General features: G+C 44.4%; 2 protein-coding genes across 3 annotated transcripts; one reads left to right on the forward strand and one right to left on the reverse strand.

Moving 5' to 3' along the window:
• Positions 1 to 352: 352 nt before the first annotated feature.
• LOC121139105 (ubiquitin) lies at positions 353 to 896 on the forward strand. The gene has a single exon (XM_040742016.1). It carries the CDS (start codon positions 395 to 397, stop codon positions 707 to 709), a length of 315 nt encoding a protein of 104 aa, XP_040597950.1. The 5' UTR covers positions 353 to 394; the 3' UTR covers positions 710 to 896.
• A 140-nt stretch (positions 897 to 1,036) lies between these two features.
• Positions 1,037 to 13,213, reverse strand: LOC101840060 (zinc finger protein 14). 2 transcript variants are annotated; one of them, XM_040742014.1, is made up of 5 exons: positions 13,105 to 13,213; positions 6,222 to 6,527; positions 3,750 to 3,876; positions 3,524 to 3,584; positions 1,037 to 2,611 (listed from the first exon to the last, which is right to left on the reverse strand). In XM_040742014.1, the coding sequence occupies exons 2-5, from the start codon at positions 6,258 to 6,260 to the stop codon at positions 1,570 to 1,572; spliced, it is 1,269 nt and encodes a 422-aa protein (XP_040597948.1). In that variant the 5' UTR covers positions 6,261 to 6,527; positions 13,105 to 13,213; the 3' UTR covers positions 1,037 to 1,569. The 2 variants fall into 2 exon arrangements, with proteins under 2 accessions (XP_040597948.1, XP_040597949.1); XM_040742015.1 differs by lacking the exon at positions 13,105 to 13,213 and adding an exon at positions 12,749 to 12,994.
• Between the last annotated feature and the right edge of the window lie 851 nt (positions 13,214 to 14,064).

The following is a 14,064-nucleotide window of genomic DNA, read 5'->3' on the forward strand; positions in this document are numbered from 1 at the left end:
CAGGAAGAAGGATGTATTTGTTACTTTGGACTGGGCACTATGGCCCAGGAATAAACAAACACAGTAGACCCGAACAAACAAACAAACAGAGCACACTGATGACCCTGGTGGCATATACCTTTAGTCTCAAGGTAGGCAGAAGCAAGGAGGTCTGTTAAATTCAAAGCCAACCTGCTCTACACAGGGAGTCCCTGGCCAGGGGCATGGGAAGAGAAAGAGAGACAGAGACAGACAGACAGAAACAGAGACAGAGAATGGGAAACAGAGAGAACAGAGTGGGGATAAGATTTAATCAAAACACATTGTATAAGTGTATGAAATTCTCAAACAATAAGTGATAAACGTGGCGGCCCTTCCTTTCCGAGCCGCCATCCATGGTGGATCCGCCGCCAACATGCAGATTTTCGTGAAGACCCTTACGGGGAAAACCATCACACTCGAGGTTGAACCCTCGGACACTATAGAAAATGTAAAGGCCAAGATCCAGGATAAGGAAGGAATTCCTCCTGACCAGCAGAGGCTGATCTTTGCTGGTAAGCAGCTGGAAGATGGCCGCACGTTGTCTGACTACAACATCCAAAAGGAGTCCACCCTTCACCTTGTGTTGAGACTTCGTGGTGGTGCGAAGAAGAGGAAGAAGTCTTACACCACTCCCAAGAAGAATAAGCATAAGAGAAAGAAGGTTAAGTTGGCTGTGCTGAAGTACTAGAAGGTGGATGAAAATGGCAAAATCAGTCGCCTTCGTCGAGAGTGTCCATCTGATGAATGTGGTGCTGGAGTTTTCATGGCTAGTCATTTTGACAGACATTACTGTGGCAAGTGTTGTCTGACTTACTGCTTCAACAAACCAGAGGACAAGTAGTTGTGTATGAATAAATAAAGAGACAGGAACTGGTGAAAAAAAAATAAGTGATAAACGTATTTAAAAGCCCTCAATTTAACTACAAACACCCTTCTGTTCTGCTCAGGGGTGGTGGGTGTCCAGGATGTGATATAAAGGTTATTTTAAAGAAATGAGTAAGACACACAGCAGTTATACTGAGAGTATATATAGATTTATTGAACTCGAGAATAACAGTATAGAAATCATCCCACAGGAGTGGGCTCAAGCATGTGTCTTAAGAATTCTGAATCCATAAGTTCTTATTAATTCATAGGGCAGACCTATCTTCTAGTGATTATAGGGAATGATTTCCTGTTTGCTGGAAGAGTTTCTATAACCCCAAGAGGGTCCCCAAAGTCCAAGTGCTAGGCTTTCACATTGTTGGGCTCTAGAGTTGTTACTGTAGCTCACAGCCATTCTTTTCTGGCCTTCTTCCTGCTTTACTTCTTCTCCCTGAGACACATGATTTCCACACATTTTTACGGGAGGCTGAAGAGCAGGAGATAGCATCTTTGGTAACTGCTTCCAGGTGGTGGGGTTCTATAGTCCCAATGACCCCTGAAGGCTATACTACATTGTTTAAAGACTCATCACTATTTTGAGTTCTTACACATGTCTTTTGTGAATTAGAATAGCATTTTCTCACACAGTTCACATGCAGAAGTTTGGTGCTGGTGTAAGTTCCTTCATGCATTTGAAGGAAACAGGGATAAAGGAATTAGATATTGTTGACATTTATAGGGGTTTTCCACGGCATGAACAGACTGATGTCTCTTAAAGGAACTCTGCCGACTGAAGGATCTGCCACACTGTATGCACTGATACGGTTTCTCTCCAGTGTGTCGTCTTTCATGTAATCGAAGGTAAGAGCGATGCCTAAAAGCTTTCCCACAGTCTTTGCATTCATAGGGTTTCTCTCCAGTGTGGCTTCTTTCATGAAATTGGAGATAACTCTGACGTGTAAAGGCTTTACCACAGTGTTTACATTCATAGGGTTTTTCTCCCGTGTGAGTTCTTTCATGTAATCGTATGGAAGAGTGATATCTAAAAGCTTTCCCACAGAGTTTACACTCATAGGGCTTTTCTCCTGTGTGCGTTCTTTCATGCATTTGAAGTAAAGAGGGGTAAATGAAGGACTTCCCACACTGCTTACAGTTATAGAATGTTTCTCCATGCATTATCTTATGTCTATGATAGGAACTCTGAGATTTGAAAACTATATCACATTGTTTACATTCATAGTGTTTTTCTCCAGTATGAACTTTTTCATGTAATCGCAGGTGAGTAAGTCTGCTAAAAGCTGTACCACAGTGTTTACATTCATAAGGTTTTTCTCCGGTATGAATTCTTTCATGTGACTCAAGGGCGTTGACACATCTGAAGGCCTTACTACACTGCTGACATTTATATGGTCTTTCTTCAATATGAATTTTCTGATGTCGTTGAAGAGAATTGAAAGAACTCAAAGTTTTACCACACTGGTCACACTCGTAACACTTCCGTACAGTCGGGCTTCCGCCACACTCCTTGTAGTCATAGCTGTGATGTCCATTGTAAGTCAGGTGATACAGTCCATAGGATTTTAGACACACCTCACACTCAGAAGGTCCATTCACAGTCGGAGTCTCCGTGTGTCCTTCAACCCTTGTAAGAAAATCAGAGTCCTGTGGCTTCTGTTCATACTCCTCATTTTCATACTGTGTGCATTCAGAGTGAGAGACGATGTGCCTATTAAAAATGAACGACACGTGAAAATTCCTCCACCCACACTGCTGCTCATGATGAGACTGGTATTTGGATAAGGTTGCCCCACCCTGAGCACCTTCATTACCAGAGACCTTTAAATGTAACTACTGTGAGAGATGACAAGCACATTAGTGACAGCTGTTTTACTACTGTTTGCTTATTCGACCATCTTTCTTGGACAGTCTGCTACCCAAAACAGCATGATGTGTGCCTTCATATGAAAAATCTGGAAATAAGTGGACTGACGGCTCTACAGTATGCTTCCCACAGGCCTAGGGTCAAAATAGGAGCGTTCGTCAGTGCAGGGTCCCAGAACTGGTTCTAGGTGAAAGACTAAAATAATATATAGGGTGAAAATTTCCTATTGACAAACGAATTTAAAGTTGGGCTTGTTTTCTTGTTAAATTTTCATGGCACAGCAGCTGAAGAAAAGGCTCAGTGGTTACGAGAACAGGCTGTTCTTCCAGAGAACCCTGATTCAATTCCCAGCACCAACATGGTGGGTTAACAAGCTGTAAATCCAATTCCAAAGGATCTGATGCCCTCTTTTGGCTTCCAAGGGCACAGCATGCATGTAGTACATAGACATACACACAAACAAAACACCCATATACAGAAAAATAAATAAATCTTGCCAAGCAGTGGTGGTGCATGCCTTTAATCCCAACACTAAGGAGATAAAGGCAGATAGATTTCTGTGAGGTCAAGGCCAGCATGGACTAAAACGTGAATTTCAGAACAGCCAGGGCACCACAGAAAAACCCGTATTAAAAAAAAAGAAGAAAAAACAAAAAAATAAATAAATATAAAAAATTAAATCTTAAAAGCAAAATTTTCACGGCACATTAAGTCTTCTTTGAGGGACATTTACTCCCACTTGTGCATGCAGATTACCTTAGATTTATTTCAGGTTCTTCATAATGTTCTCCAACTGCCTGGTCGTCCCATTCATATCCTGAAAGTCACAGAAAACGTGAAGAATTATCACAATGCGCAATTACAACTGTGCCTAATTTCTTCCCCGCATTCTTTCCTTTCCGCATCCACACTGCAGCGGCCATCAGTAACCAGGAACATTTGTTCTCTGGCTTACGGAACGACGCTAAGATGATGTCCTCACCTATGGCAGTGAGGTTCCGGCAGGTCTCCAGCATCACATCTCCATAGAGACTCCTCTGAGAAGAATCCAGCAGATCCCACTCTTCCTGGGTGAAGTTCACAGCCAGATCCTCAAAGCTCACCAGATCCTGAAACATCCCATATTGTATATGGAAGAGGGTGTGGGAACAACACACCTGTGCAGTCTGACAGTGTGACAGCAGAACTGTATGGTTTCCAGCAGTTCTAGCGGAAGCACAGAGACGGCAGAGGGACCACTCTCCTCGTTCGTTACAGCACTGGGAGGAGGTGCGCCCCTTCCCCACCCCAGTCCCTTTCTCCAGCCATCCCCACTTCTTGTCCCAGGCACACCCTGTCATCTGATTAGCATCAGGACTCAGGAGGCTGGCTGTCCTGGAAATTCATAGTTTCTTCCTCCAGATTCCTGATATTCAAAGAAACTTATGAAAACAAGGTTAAGAAAAAAAGAAAAGCCATGGGCGTTCATTAGAAAGAATAAGCCCCTGTGTGTGATTTGGGAGCTGGGTGGTGCCCCCACAAAGAGCCAACTGAGTTAAAAAAAAAAATAACACACACACACAAATGTTTACACATTTTTGGTTTTGGTTGTTGGTTTTTTGTTTTTTTTTTTTGAGACAGGGTCTCAGTATGTAGCCTTTCTTGCTGGCCTGGAGCTTGCTCTGTAGACCAGGCTGACCTTAAACTCATAAAAATCAACCTGCCTCAGCCTCCTGAGTGCTGGGATTACATTCATGTACCATCAGGCCCAGCAATGCTTGCTTTTAACAACCAAAAAAAAAAATGCTGAGAAATACAAATGTGACAAATGGAATGGGAAAAAATTATTTAATGTAAGTCGTCTCTGAGAACTATCAGTAACCACACAATCTAAACAGTTCCATCAGCTAGAGGGAGGGACAATATCACATTCAAATAATGAAAATCATTAAAGAATACTGTAAGCAACCCCATAGCCACAAATTTAGAAACTTACATGAACATTAACAAATTCCTTGAAATAAGCAAACTAGCCCAAAACAGTCATAAAGGAACAAACGGAGAAAATTACTGGACTACAGATGAAGTATCTTAGATGCAACGGACAAATTATTTGAAAACACTATCAAGAAAAGAGATTAAACAGTGTAACTATGTTCATGCACATGTGGAAAAGAAGTTAAATCAATATTAACAGTTGCAAACAGGACAAGGACTCCCTGTGTAGCTGCTAACAGTTGCCTTGAGGTTTCCTGGGTAACTTTCCTTTTTCTTCTCTTTTGCCCTTCTCTTTAGGATGCTGGCTGGAGTCTAAATGTGCTTCCTCTGGTACTTTGGGCATATCTGCCACGCAACTGACCAGTGCACCAATTCACCTCACGTGGCACTGCTCCCTTGTCCCTCATCCATCTCCCCTTCCTGGTGGCTTTCAGAACTTATAGCTTGCCAGTACTGATGGTTTGCTTTCAACTCATAAAACTGTCCTTAAGCTTCCGTGAGACAGTTCTTAAATTCTTTTTTAAAAAATTTATTTTGTGTGTGTATGTGTGCAACTATATGTATATGCACCACATGTATGCAGTACCCATAGAGGCCAGAGGAGGGCACTGGATCCCTTGGAACTAGAGTTACAACAGTTGTGCACCACCATGTAAGTGCTAGGAACAGAAACTGCTTTTAACTGATAAGCCTCCAGCCTCCTGCCTCTTAAATTCCTTTCAGTAACAAGACTAAGAACCCCAAGAAGGAATCTGAATTTCCCCTGTGCAACTCTGACAGAACTCCACAAAACTCCCATTCCATGACTTGCTGGTATGAAGCATGCTGATTTGAGTGATTATTTTTTGCTTTCAATGATGAAGAAAACAGAAAAAGCATCTTTTGCAGCAATAACATGTCACTCTAAATAGAGAATGATCAGGGTTGGAGAGATGGCTCAACATTTAAGAGCTCTGGCTGCTCTTCCAGAGGACCAGGGTTCAATTCCCAGCAACCACATGGCAGCTCTCATAACAGCTCTTTGTAACTCTAGTTCCAGGGGATCTGACACCCTCACACAGATATAAACACAGGCAAAACACCAATGCACGTGAAATAAAAAAAATTAAGTTTTAAAAATTAAAAATACACACAAATTAAGCTGGGCAGTGATGGTTCATGCCTTTAATCCCAGCACTCAAGAAGGCAGAAGCAGGTGATCTCTGTGTGTTTTAGGCCAGTCTGGACAGCCAGATCCAGGACAGCCAGAATTTTTATAAAGAGAAAAACCTGTCTCAAAAAACAAAAGAGAGAGAGAGAGAGAGAGTATATAAATTAAATAGAGAATGATGACTTAAATAATGTTTAAGGTATGTATAAGAAAAACAGGACATAGATAGGTAGCTATATGAAACTATCAGGGTTCTCTTGAGGACAGAACTAAAAGAATATATAACAAAAGGGATTTATTAATCACCTTATCTAATTTACAGCTTACCTGATCCGGCCTGGACAGTCCAACAATGGCCGTCTCCATGATGCAGAGGCTCCAACCTGGTGCCAAAGGCCTGGGGCACGCCTGGACAGCTTCTGGTCTCCAGTCCTCAGTGGAGGGTGGCTGTGGCGGTGATGGCTGTGGCGGCGGCGGCGGGACAGTCGCACTCACCACAAGAAGTGAAGGCGGGCAGGAACGCAGCACTGCTTCTTCTGTGGACTCCTCAGTGCCAAGGCTACTTTCAAAGAGCCACCCGCTATACAGCAGGCTCTTCTCGCCTGTCAACCTGCCTGAGCTTCCCAGGCAGACCTGCACAGAGACAGACGGGCCTCTTAGCTGATTCCAGAGCCAATCAAGTCAACTGAAGATCAGCCATTGAGGACCTGTGCTCCGACTGAGTATGTTCCCTCACACTCCACCCTCACAACCTCCGCTTCTGTCTCTCCACCCACGCCTCAGGCTCCTCAGACCAGTCTCACCTGTGACTAAACGTGTCTCTAGCTCCATCAGCAGCAACCTGCAGTTTCTTGCCTATCAGCTAGTCAAATGCTAGCACACAGCCTGCTGTGAGCTGTTAAAGCCCTCGGGTTCGGAGGGAGGTCCTATATGAGTGGGGCTCCTATGGCTGAGGCCCAAACTCACTGAAGCCACATGTGGTAAAAGTTTCCAATCTGAGGTTTAGAGGTGGCTAGCTCTAGGTTTATGGTTGTTTTTGTTTTGGGGGGACTTGGGGGACCTTGTTTTGGTTATGATTTTTCAAGACAGAGTTTCTCCATGTAGTCCTGGCTATTCTGGAACTCACTCTGTAGACTCTCTAGCCTCGAACTCAGAGGTCAACCTGCCTCTGCCTCCCAAATGCTGGGATTATGGGTGTGTGCCACCATGCCCAGTGGTTAGCTCTGTTTTTACTGTTCTCAGCTTTCCAGCAATACTTTATTACAGGGTCATCGGGAACGTCACCTTTCTAGGAGTCCTCTGAGGACCAGCGACTGTGCTCCACCTTTATCTTTATGCTGTCCACGTTCCCACTGGGGACATTCAGCTCGGGGGTTTTTTTTTTTTTAAAGATTTATTTATTTATTATGAACACAACACCCTGCCCCATGTACATCTACACACCAGCAGAGGGCACCAGATCTCATTACAGATGGTTGTGAGCCACCATGTGGTTGCTGGGAATTGAACTCATGACCTCTGGAAGAGCAGTCAGTGCTCTTAACCTCTGAGCCATCTCTCCAGCCCCTCAGCTCGGGGTTTTAAATCAAGTAATACAGCTATAAAAATCAAGAAGTAAAATGGCAAGGAGAAAAATTTGATAAAATGAAATGAGAAAAAATAATAAGGAAGGTCCAAACAGTTAGGACTTCACACCAAACTGAGCAGAGTGGTGCACTGGAGAAGAATCTGAGTTCTGTAGCCTGATCTACAGAGTTTGAGGCCTGTCTTAAAAATGCAAAAACAGCCGGGCAGTGGTGGCGCATGCCTTTAATCCCAGCACTCGGGAGGCAGAGGCAGGCGGATCTCTGTGAGTTCGAGGCCAGGCTGGACCGACAGCCTCCAAAACAATACAGAGAAACCCTGTCTCATAAAAACCAAAAAAAAAAAAAAGCAAAAACAAATTCACACCAATTTTGAGCTATGTGTACCAGAAAAGCAAACACTTCTGAATTTAAACTGAGGCCATCATCCCACCACAACATAAATTAGGTGTGTGCATGCACACACACACACACCTATCACATGTGATATAAATTAGGTGTGTGCATGCACACACACACCTATCACATGTATACCTCACATTTTCACTACCCATCCATCATTTAGAAACATCTAGGCAACTCTCGTTTCCTAGGTATTTTGAATAGAGCAATGATAAATGTGGCTGAGCAAGTTATCTGTAGTAAGTTATAGAGTCCTGTGAGTATATGCCCAGGAATGTTATATGGGTGTGGTAGCTTGAATAAGAATGGCCCTAATGGGCTCATGTATTTGAATGCTTTGTCATCGGGGAGTAGCACTGCTTGAGAAGGATCAGGTGTGGCTTTGTTGTGTGTCTTTGGGATGGGCTTTAAGGTTTCAAAAGCCCAAAGCAGGCCCAGTGTCTCTCTCTTCCAGATGCAGGTGTAGAACTCTCAGCTACTTCTCCAGTACCATGTCTCCCTGCATGACACCAGGCTCCCTGACATGGTGACAATGGACTAAACCTCTCTGCAACTCACAATTAAATGTTTTTCTTTATAAGAGTTGTCATGGTCACAGCAATAGAGCAATGACTAAGACAATGGATCGTATGTAGATTTAAAGAAACTCCTAATGAATAACTCTTAATGGATTTGAGACTTGCTTCACAAGATGGAATGCATACTTGGCAATGTAAATCTGGCCAAAATCCCACAGCTAAGGTCTTAGCCTCTAGGAGTAAATTTATTAAGTTTAGCTAAACTGCCCTGGGGCCAGGTTACTTTCTAAATATTTATGTTCATACCCATAAGCAAATGAAATGCTATTCCTCCCTTCGCAATGATATCAGTGAATACAGGATGCATGGCTGTTCAAAGTGCTGAGAATAAGTAAGTGACGGTTAAGTACTCAACCATAAAGCATACATTTTTAAGTAATTTAAATTTTTCTTATGAAACTTTATTTTTATTTTATGTGTGTGAATGTTATGCCTTCGTGGTGTTTTGGTTTGGGCTTTTTTGTTTTTGTTTTTGTTTGGTTTTGGGGTTTTTTGGGGGGGGGGTTGGTTTTTGAGACATATTTTCTCTGTGTAGCCCTGGCTGTCCTGGAAGTCACTCTGCAGACCAAGTTGGCCTCAAACTCAGAGATCCACCTGTCTCTGCCTCCTAAGTGCTGGAATTAAAGGTGTGTGCCGCCACCACCCAGCTCCTTCATGTATTTCTATGCAACAAGTTTATACAGTATCCAAGGAGGCCAGAAGAGGAACTGAAGTTACATAGTGAGCCACTATGCAGGTGCTAGGAACTGAATGAGCAGTCAGTGTCATAGTCATTTCTCCAGCCCTAAACAGGACATTTACCCCACTGCCTCTTCACAGTCACAGTAGAAAGGGAGTGACAAGGGGAGAGCCGAAGGGAGGAGGAGGCTGTAAAACACTAACTTCTGGACACAGCAGAGCCAGCGCTGTCAGACTCCATAGTGGTTGTGGTCACCTCCAATGGGACTATGCAAAATATCACCTGTCACTAGTCAATTGTAGGTCAGGGAGGGGCATACAGTCCTCTACTCTTCCTTTAGTTACTGACCACGACAGATTCTGGAGGAAGAAGACATTGTCTTTAGCTGTGTACCACCCACTCAGGTGCCCACTAAGCTCCCATGAATAGTTCCGAACTCAATGATGACCCTGATTTAACAGTGGGTTCCAAGACAAAATTTAAGAATGGAGACATGACCAGCACTCGGGAGGCAGAGGCAGGTGGATCTCTGGTCTACAGAGTGAGTTCCAGGACAGCCTCCAAAGCCACAGAGAAACCCTGTCTCAAAAAACAAACAAAAAAGAAAAGAGAGAGAGAGAGAGAGAGAGAGAGAGAGAGAGAGAGAGAGAGAGAGAGAGAGAGAGAATGGAGACACGAGTGAGGGGTAAGCGGCACTAGGAGGTGTGAGGACAGGAGCCACAGCGTGCATTGTAGACATTCGTGAAATTGTTAAAAGGAAAATTTATTGAAAGTTATAAAAACCTTAAGGAAAAAAAGCATCATGGTTCATACTATTCCAGTACTTTGGAGGCAGCAGGAAGAGACCCAAGGGCCTACCTCAGCATAATAAAGAAATTAACTAAACCAAATCAAAAACTTACCACAATCAAGTAGAAATTAAGACAGGTGTGCAAAGTCAATTAAAACTTCAAAATCCAGGTTGTGAATGGATCTGAATGACAGAGCACACAAGGAACAGAGTTCAACTCCCACACCCACCCCGAAATAACAAAAACATGATCGGGCTGGAGAGACGGCTCAGGTCTTCCAGAGGACCCGGGTTCAAATCCCAGCACCAAGGTGGCTCTCAACCAGTTAGAGGATAAAACACCCTTCTCTGTAGTCAGCCTTTCTTGGTACCACCCATTCCCAAACAATGACACGGAGACTTCTTATTCATTAGAAAAGGTTGGTCTTAGCTTAGGCTTGTTCCTGACTAGCTTGTATAACTTAAATTAACCCATTTCTATTCATCTACAGTCTGCCACATGGCTTGTTATCCATACTGTACATCTGACTCCCTCTGCATCTCACTGGCTTAATCCCAAGCGCCTCAGATTCTCCCCAAGTCCCTCTCTCTCCCCAGAAGTTCCACCTAGTCTCTCCTGCCTAGCTATTGGCCATTCAGCTCTTTATTAAACCAACCAGAAGGCACCTCAGACAGAGACACATCTTCACAGTGAACAAAAAGATTATCCCACAACACTCCTCTGTCCTCCACAGGCACCAAGCCCGTATATGGTACACAGACATAAATGCAGGCAAATATATAAAAATATGAAAATTAATCTTAAATCATATGATCATACAAATATTTGGACAGGGTGTATGTCAACAAAAGGGGAAAGGAGCTTTTTCAGAAAAAAAGAAAAAAGAAAATCTCAAAAAACAATAAAAATTCAAGAAACTAATGAGACACTACAGCAAACATGTAGGATGCATAATGCATATTCCCTGTACCTTGGCAATGAGCAATACATTGTGAAAATAAAAGCACTATACTGCTTGTGTACCAGTAAAGACAAATACAGCAGAAAGAAATACACAGAAATGTAACAAAGAACTACAGACACGCTGGCTATGGTACTCTACACGACACACTTGGAAGGCAGAGGCAGACGGCTTTGAGTTCGAGGACAGGCTGGTTTACAAAGTTCCAGGGTTCCAGATCAGACAAGTCACACAATGAGAACTTGTCTCAAAGAAAGAAAAGGGGGGAAAAAGGAGTCTGTAGACATTAACTACAACGTTTTAGATTATATGTATTTACATAGGTGTTTTGTCTGCTCCACATTTGTGTCTGGTGCCCATGAGAGCCAGAAAAGGGATTCAGGCCCACTCAGACTGGAGTTACAGACACATGTAAGATACCCTGTGGTCACTGGGAGTGGAACTCCCGACCTCTAATGAAAATAGTCAGTTTAATAAAGGGAGTGCTACTGCAGGGTCCTGGATATTCATACGCAGGGTGTGTTGTAACATGACCAATAAAAGACACCGACACTGGGGTTCAAGCTGAAGATCAGGGAAGCAAAGCCACTAGCTCTCACCTCCACCTCAGGCTGAATGGGCTGATCCTCCCACACACAGGCTCTTAACCAAGTCTCAAACTGCTGCCTCTCCTCAGCGTGGCTGGAGATCCTCCTGTCTTTTATACCCCTCTAGTGCTGGGACTAAAGGTGTGAACTAGAACTCTCTTTTAGACTGATTCAATCTTGTGTAGATCTGGGTGGTCTTGGACTCACAGAGATCTGTCCACCTCTTAATCCTGAGTCCTAGGATTAAAGGTGTGTGAACCACCACCTCCTAGCTTCTGACTGCTGGAATTAAAGGTGTGTGTCACCACTGCCTGATCTCTGTAGCTTGAGGCTGACTTTGCTTTTCTGAATATTCAGACAAGCTTTAATAAATCATAAATAATATATCACTGCAATCTCATACCCGGCACGTATGTGAAGGACAGACAGGGAACTCCGGTCCCTATGGTTTCAAGTCAATTAGGTCCAACCCGTTGGCACAGCCTACTCCACTGCCTGTCCCTCTGCCTGCTCCCTATCTGGATCTGGACCTGAACCCACAATTGCCTGTTCTCAGAGCCTGGTTCTGAGCAACTAGAACCCTGTAGCATGGCTGACAAAACTGAGTCCTCCCTGGCTTCATCGAAGGCTCCGTCGCTGTAGCACATCAGCTTTGAGCTCCTGATCGTATCTACAGAGGCTCCAGCTGTATTCCCCTCAGCCCACTTCTGTGCCTTTTCTTTTCCTTGTATTCATTTTATAAACTACATGTATGCATAGCTATACTGTTTTGTGTGATACAAGAATATTAGTAATTAAAACTAGAATAAACCTACATTAGCCTTGTCCCAATTACCAAGGTGGGTGGAATTATATGACAAATGGCTACCTCCAAAACCATTGTTCCTTTTGAATTTATTGTTATTCAAAAACATTCTGACACTATGGGAAGATACAAATGTGTACATCTATATTTCTAGCACAGCACACTTCATACTTATGTCTCAAAAGTATGTCAGTTTTCAGTTTAAACTAGAAGCTCAACGTGCTTCCAATAAAAGTCCTAGAAAAAGATTTGTCACGACAGGAAACGAATTATAAAAGTTGTGCGCAAATGAAGAAAAGAAACGGAGCACAATTCAGAGGAACTGCAATGCTTGCTGACTATCGCACTTCCCATCAAGCTTCAGGACTCGAGACACTGCAATATTTGGGGAAAATATCAACAAACACAAACAAAAATAAAGACAAAAATACAGTCGGAGTATAACAGAAGAACAAACAACAAACTCACTGGGAAAGCTTTTCCAGAGCTGTTTCTGAACACCTCTGCAAAGAAACCACGGGACACAGACTTCACAAATGCCGCAAAATTAACCCAAAATGAGTTCTACATCCACATGTAGAGTGCAAAGCTAAGAGCTTCTAGAAGACAGCACAAAGAACCTTAGTCCAGCAAACTGCCTTCCGGCGCGGCACCGAAGGGCAGGACGCGCTCGGCCGCGACGCCACCCGCGCAGGCTGCCCGCCCGGGCTCGCGAAGCGGACACCCCCGGCGGAAGCGCCCGACGGCCGGGCCCGGCACACGCCTCGTGCCCGCGCTCGCTCCCCCGGCCCGGGGGACCCACCGCACGGGCTCCCGCCGCTCACCACGGCGCGGCTGCCGAGCTCCCCGCGCTTTCCTCGCAGCTCGGGGTAGCGACACCCACGGCAGCCGCCCTCCACCGCGGTGAAGGGCCCTCCGCTAGAATGGCGGCCGGAAAGAAGCCTCCCAGAAGGTTCTGATTGGACAACCAGCCTGGAGGCTCTGATTGGCTAGAGCTGTCCTGCGTGGGCTGAGTGACAGGAGCTGCTGCTCCAGGCGCGCCTGAGGCTGTGGGCTCTGAAAACATTGCCTAGCGTGGTGGTGGCCAGCAGGTGGCAGCACAGGCTCATGGCTCTTGTGTACTTGTAGGCGTGCCCTGCCAAATGACCCTGCCCAGTGAAAATAGTTGAGAATGTCAAGTCAATTGTGTGACTCTGAGATACCTAGGAACAAGTCCACTGAAAAAAACAAGCTACTGTTCGGTCCCGTTAGCTCAGGAGGGCACTGTGCCATAACGCCTCCGGAATATTTTTGGTGAGAGTCTTGCTGTATAGTCCACACAAGCCTCAAACTTTTAATCACCCGCTTCAATCTGCTAAGTTCTGAGATCGTAGGCCCTGAGCCAACACACCTAGCCATAATTTTTTCTTAAGCAGTCATTAGAGAACTTGTAACTTCTGGACTGTGCTAGGGAACTCTTCTCCTCCACGTGTAAAACTGGAGAAAAAACTAAGCGGGGCTAGAGAGATGGCTCAGCAGTTAAGACCACCAGCGGCTCTTCCAGGGGACCCAAATTTCATTGACAGCTCCCACGTAGACGCTCTCCACCTGTAGGTCCAGCTCCAAGGAATCCAGTGCCTTCTTCTGGTCTTCATGGGCACCAAGCAAACATGCAGGGAAATCACCAATACACATAAAATAAAAATAAATATTTTAAATCTGATCAAATATCTAAGAAAGTGGTTCTGTTACATAGAATGCAGGAAGTCCTGGCTTCGATCCTCAAACGCACATAAGCTTCCTAA

The sequence above is a fragment of the Mesocricetus auratus genome, unplaced genomic scaffold, assembly GCF_017639785.1.
Source record: "Mesocricetus auratus isolate SY011 unplaced genomic scaffold, BCM_Maur_2.0 Super-Scaffold_6731, whole genome shotgun sequence".
Taxonomy (NCBI): domain Eukaryota; kingdom Metazoa; phylum Chordata; class Mammalia; order Rodentia; family Cricetidae; genus Mesocricetus; species Mesocricetus auratus.

What these genes read in the sequence shown, in the direction of transcription:
- LOC101840060 (XM_040742014.1), bottom strand. Translation starts at nt 6,260, where the DNA reads ATGGAGACGGCCATTGTTGGACTGTCCAGGCCGGATCAG. An exon ending in GACTGTCCAGGCCGGATCAG is followed by an intron (nt 3,877 to 6,221) that starts GTAAGCTGTAAA and finishes GGGATGTTTCAG; the next exon opens with GATCTGGTGAGCTTTGAGGA. An exon ending in GAACCTGAAATAAATCTAAG is followed by an intron (nt 2,612 to 3,523) that starts GTAATCTGCATG and finishes CATTTTTAATAG; the next exon opens with GCACATCGTCTCTCACTCTG.
- LOC121139105 (XM_040742016.1), top strand. Translation starts at nt 395, where the DNA reads ATGCAGATTTTCGTGAAGACCCTTACGGGGAAAACCATCACACTCGAG.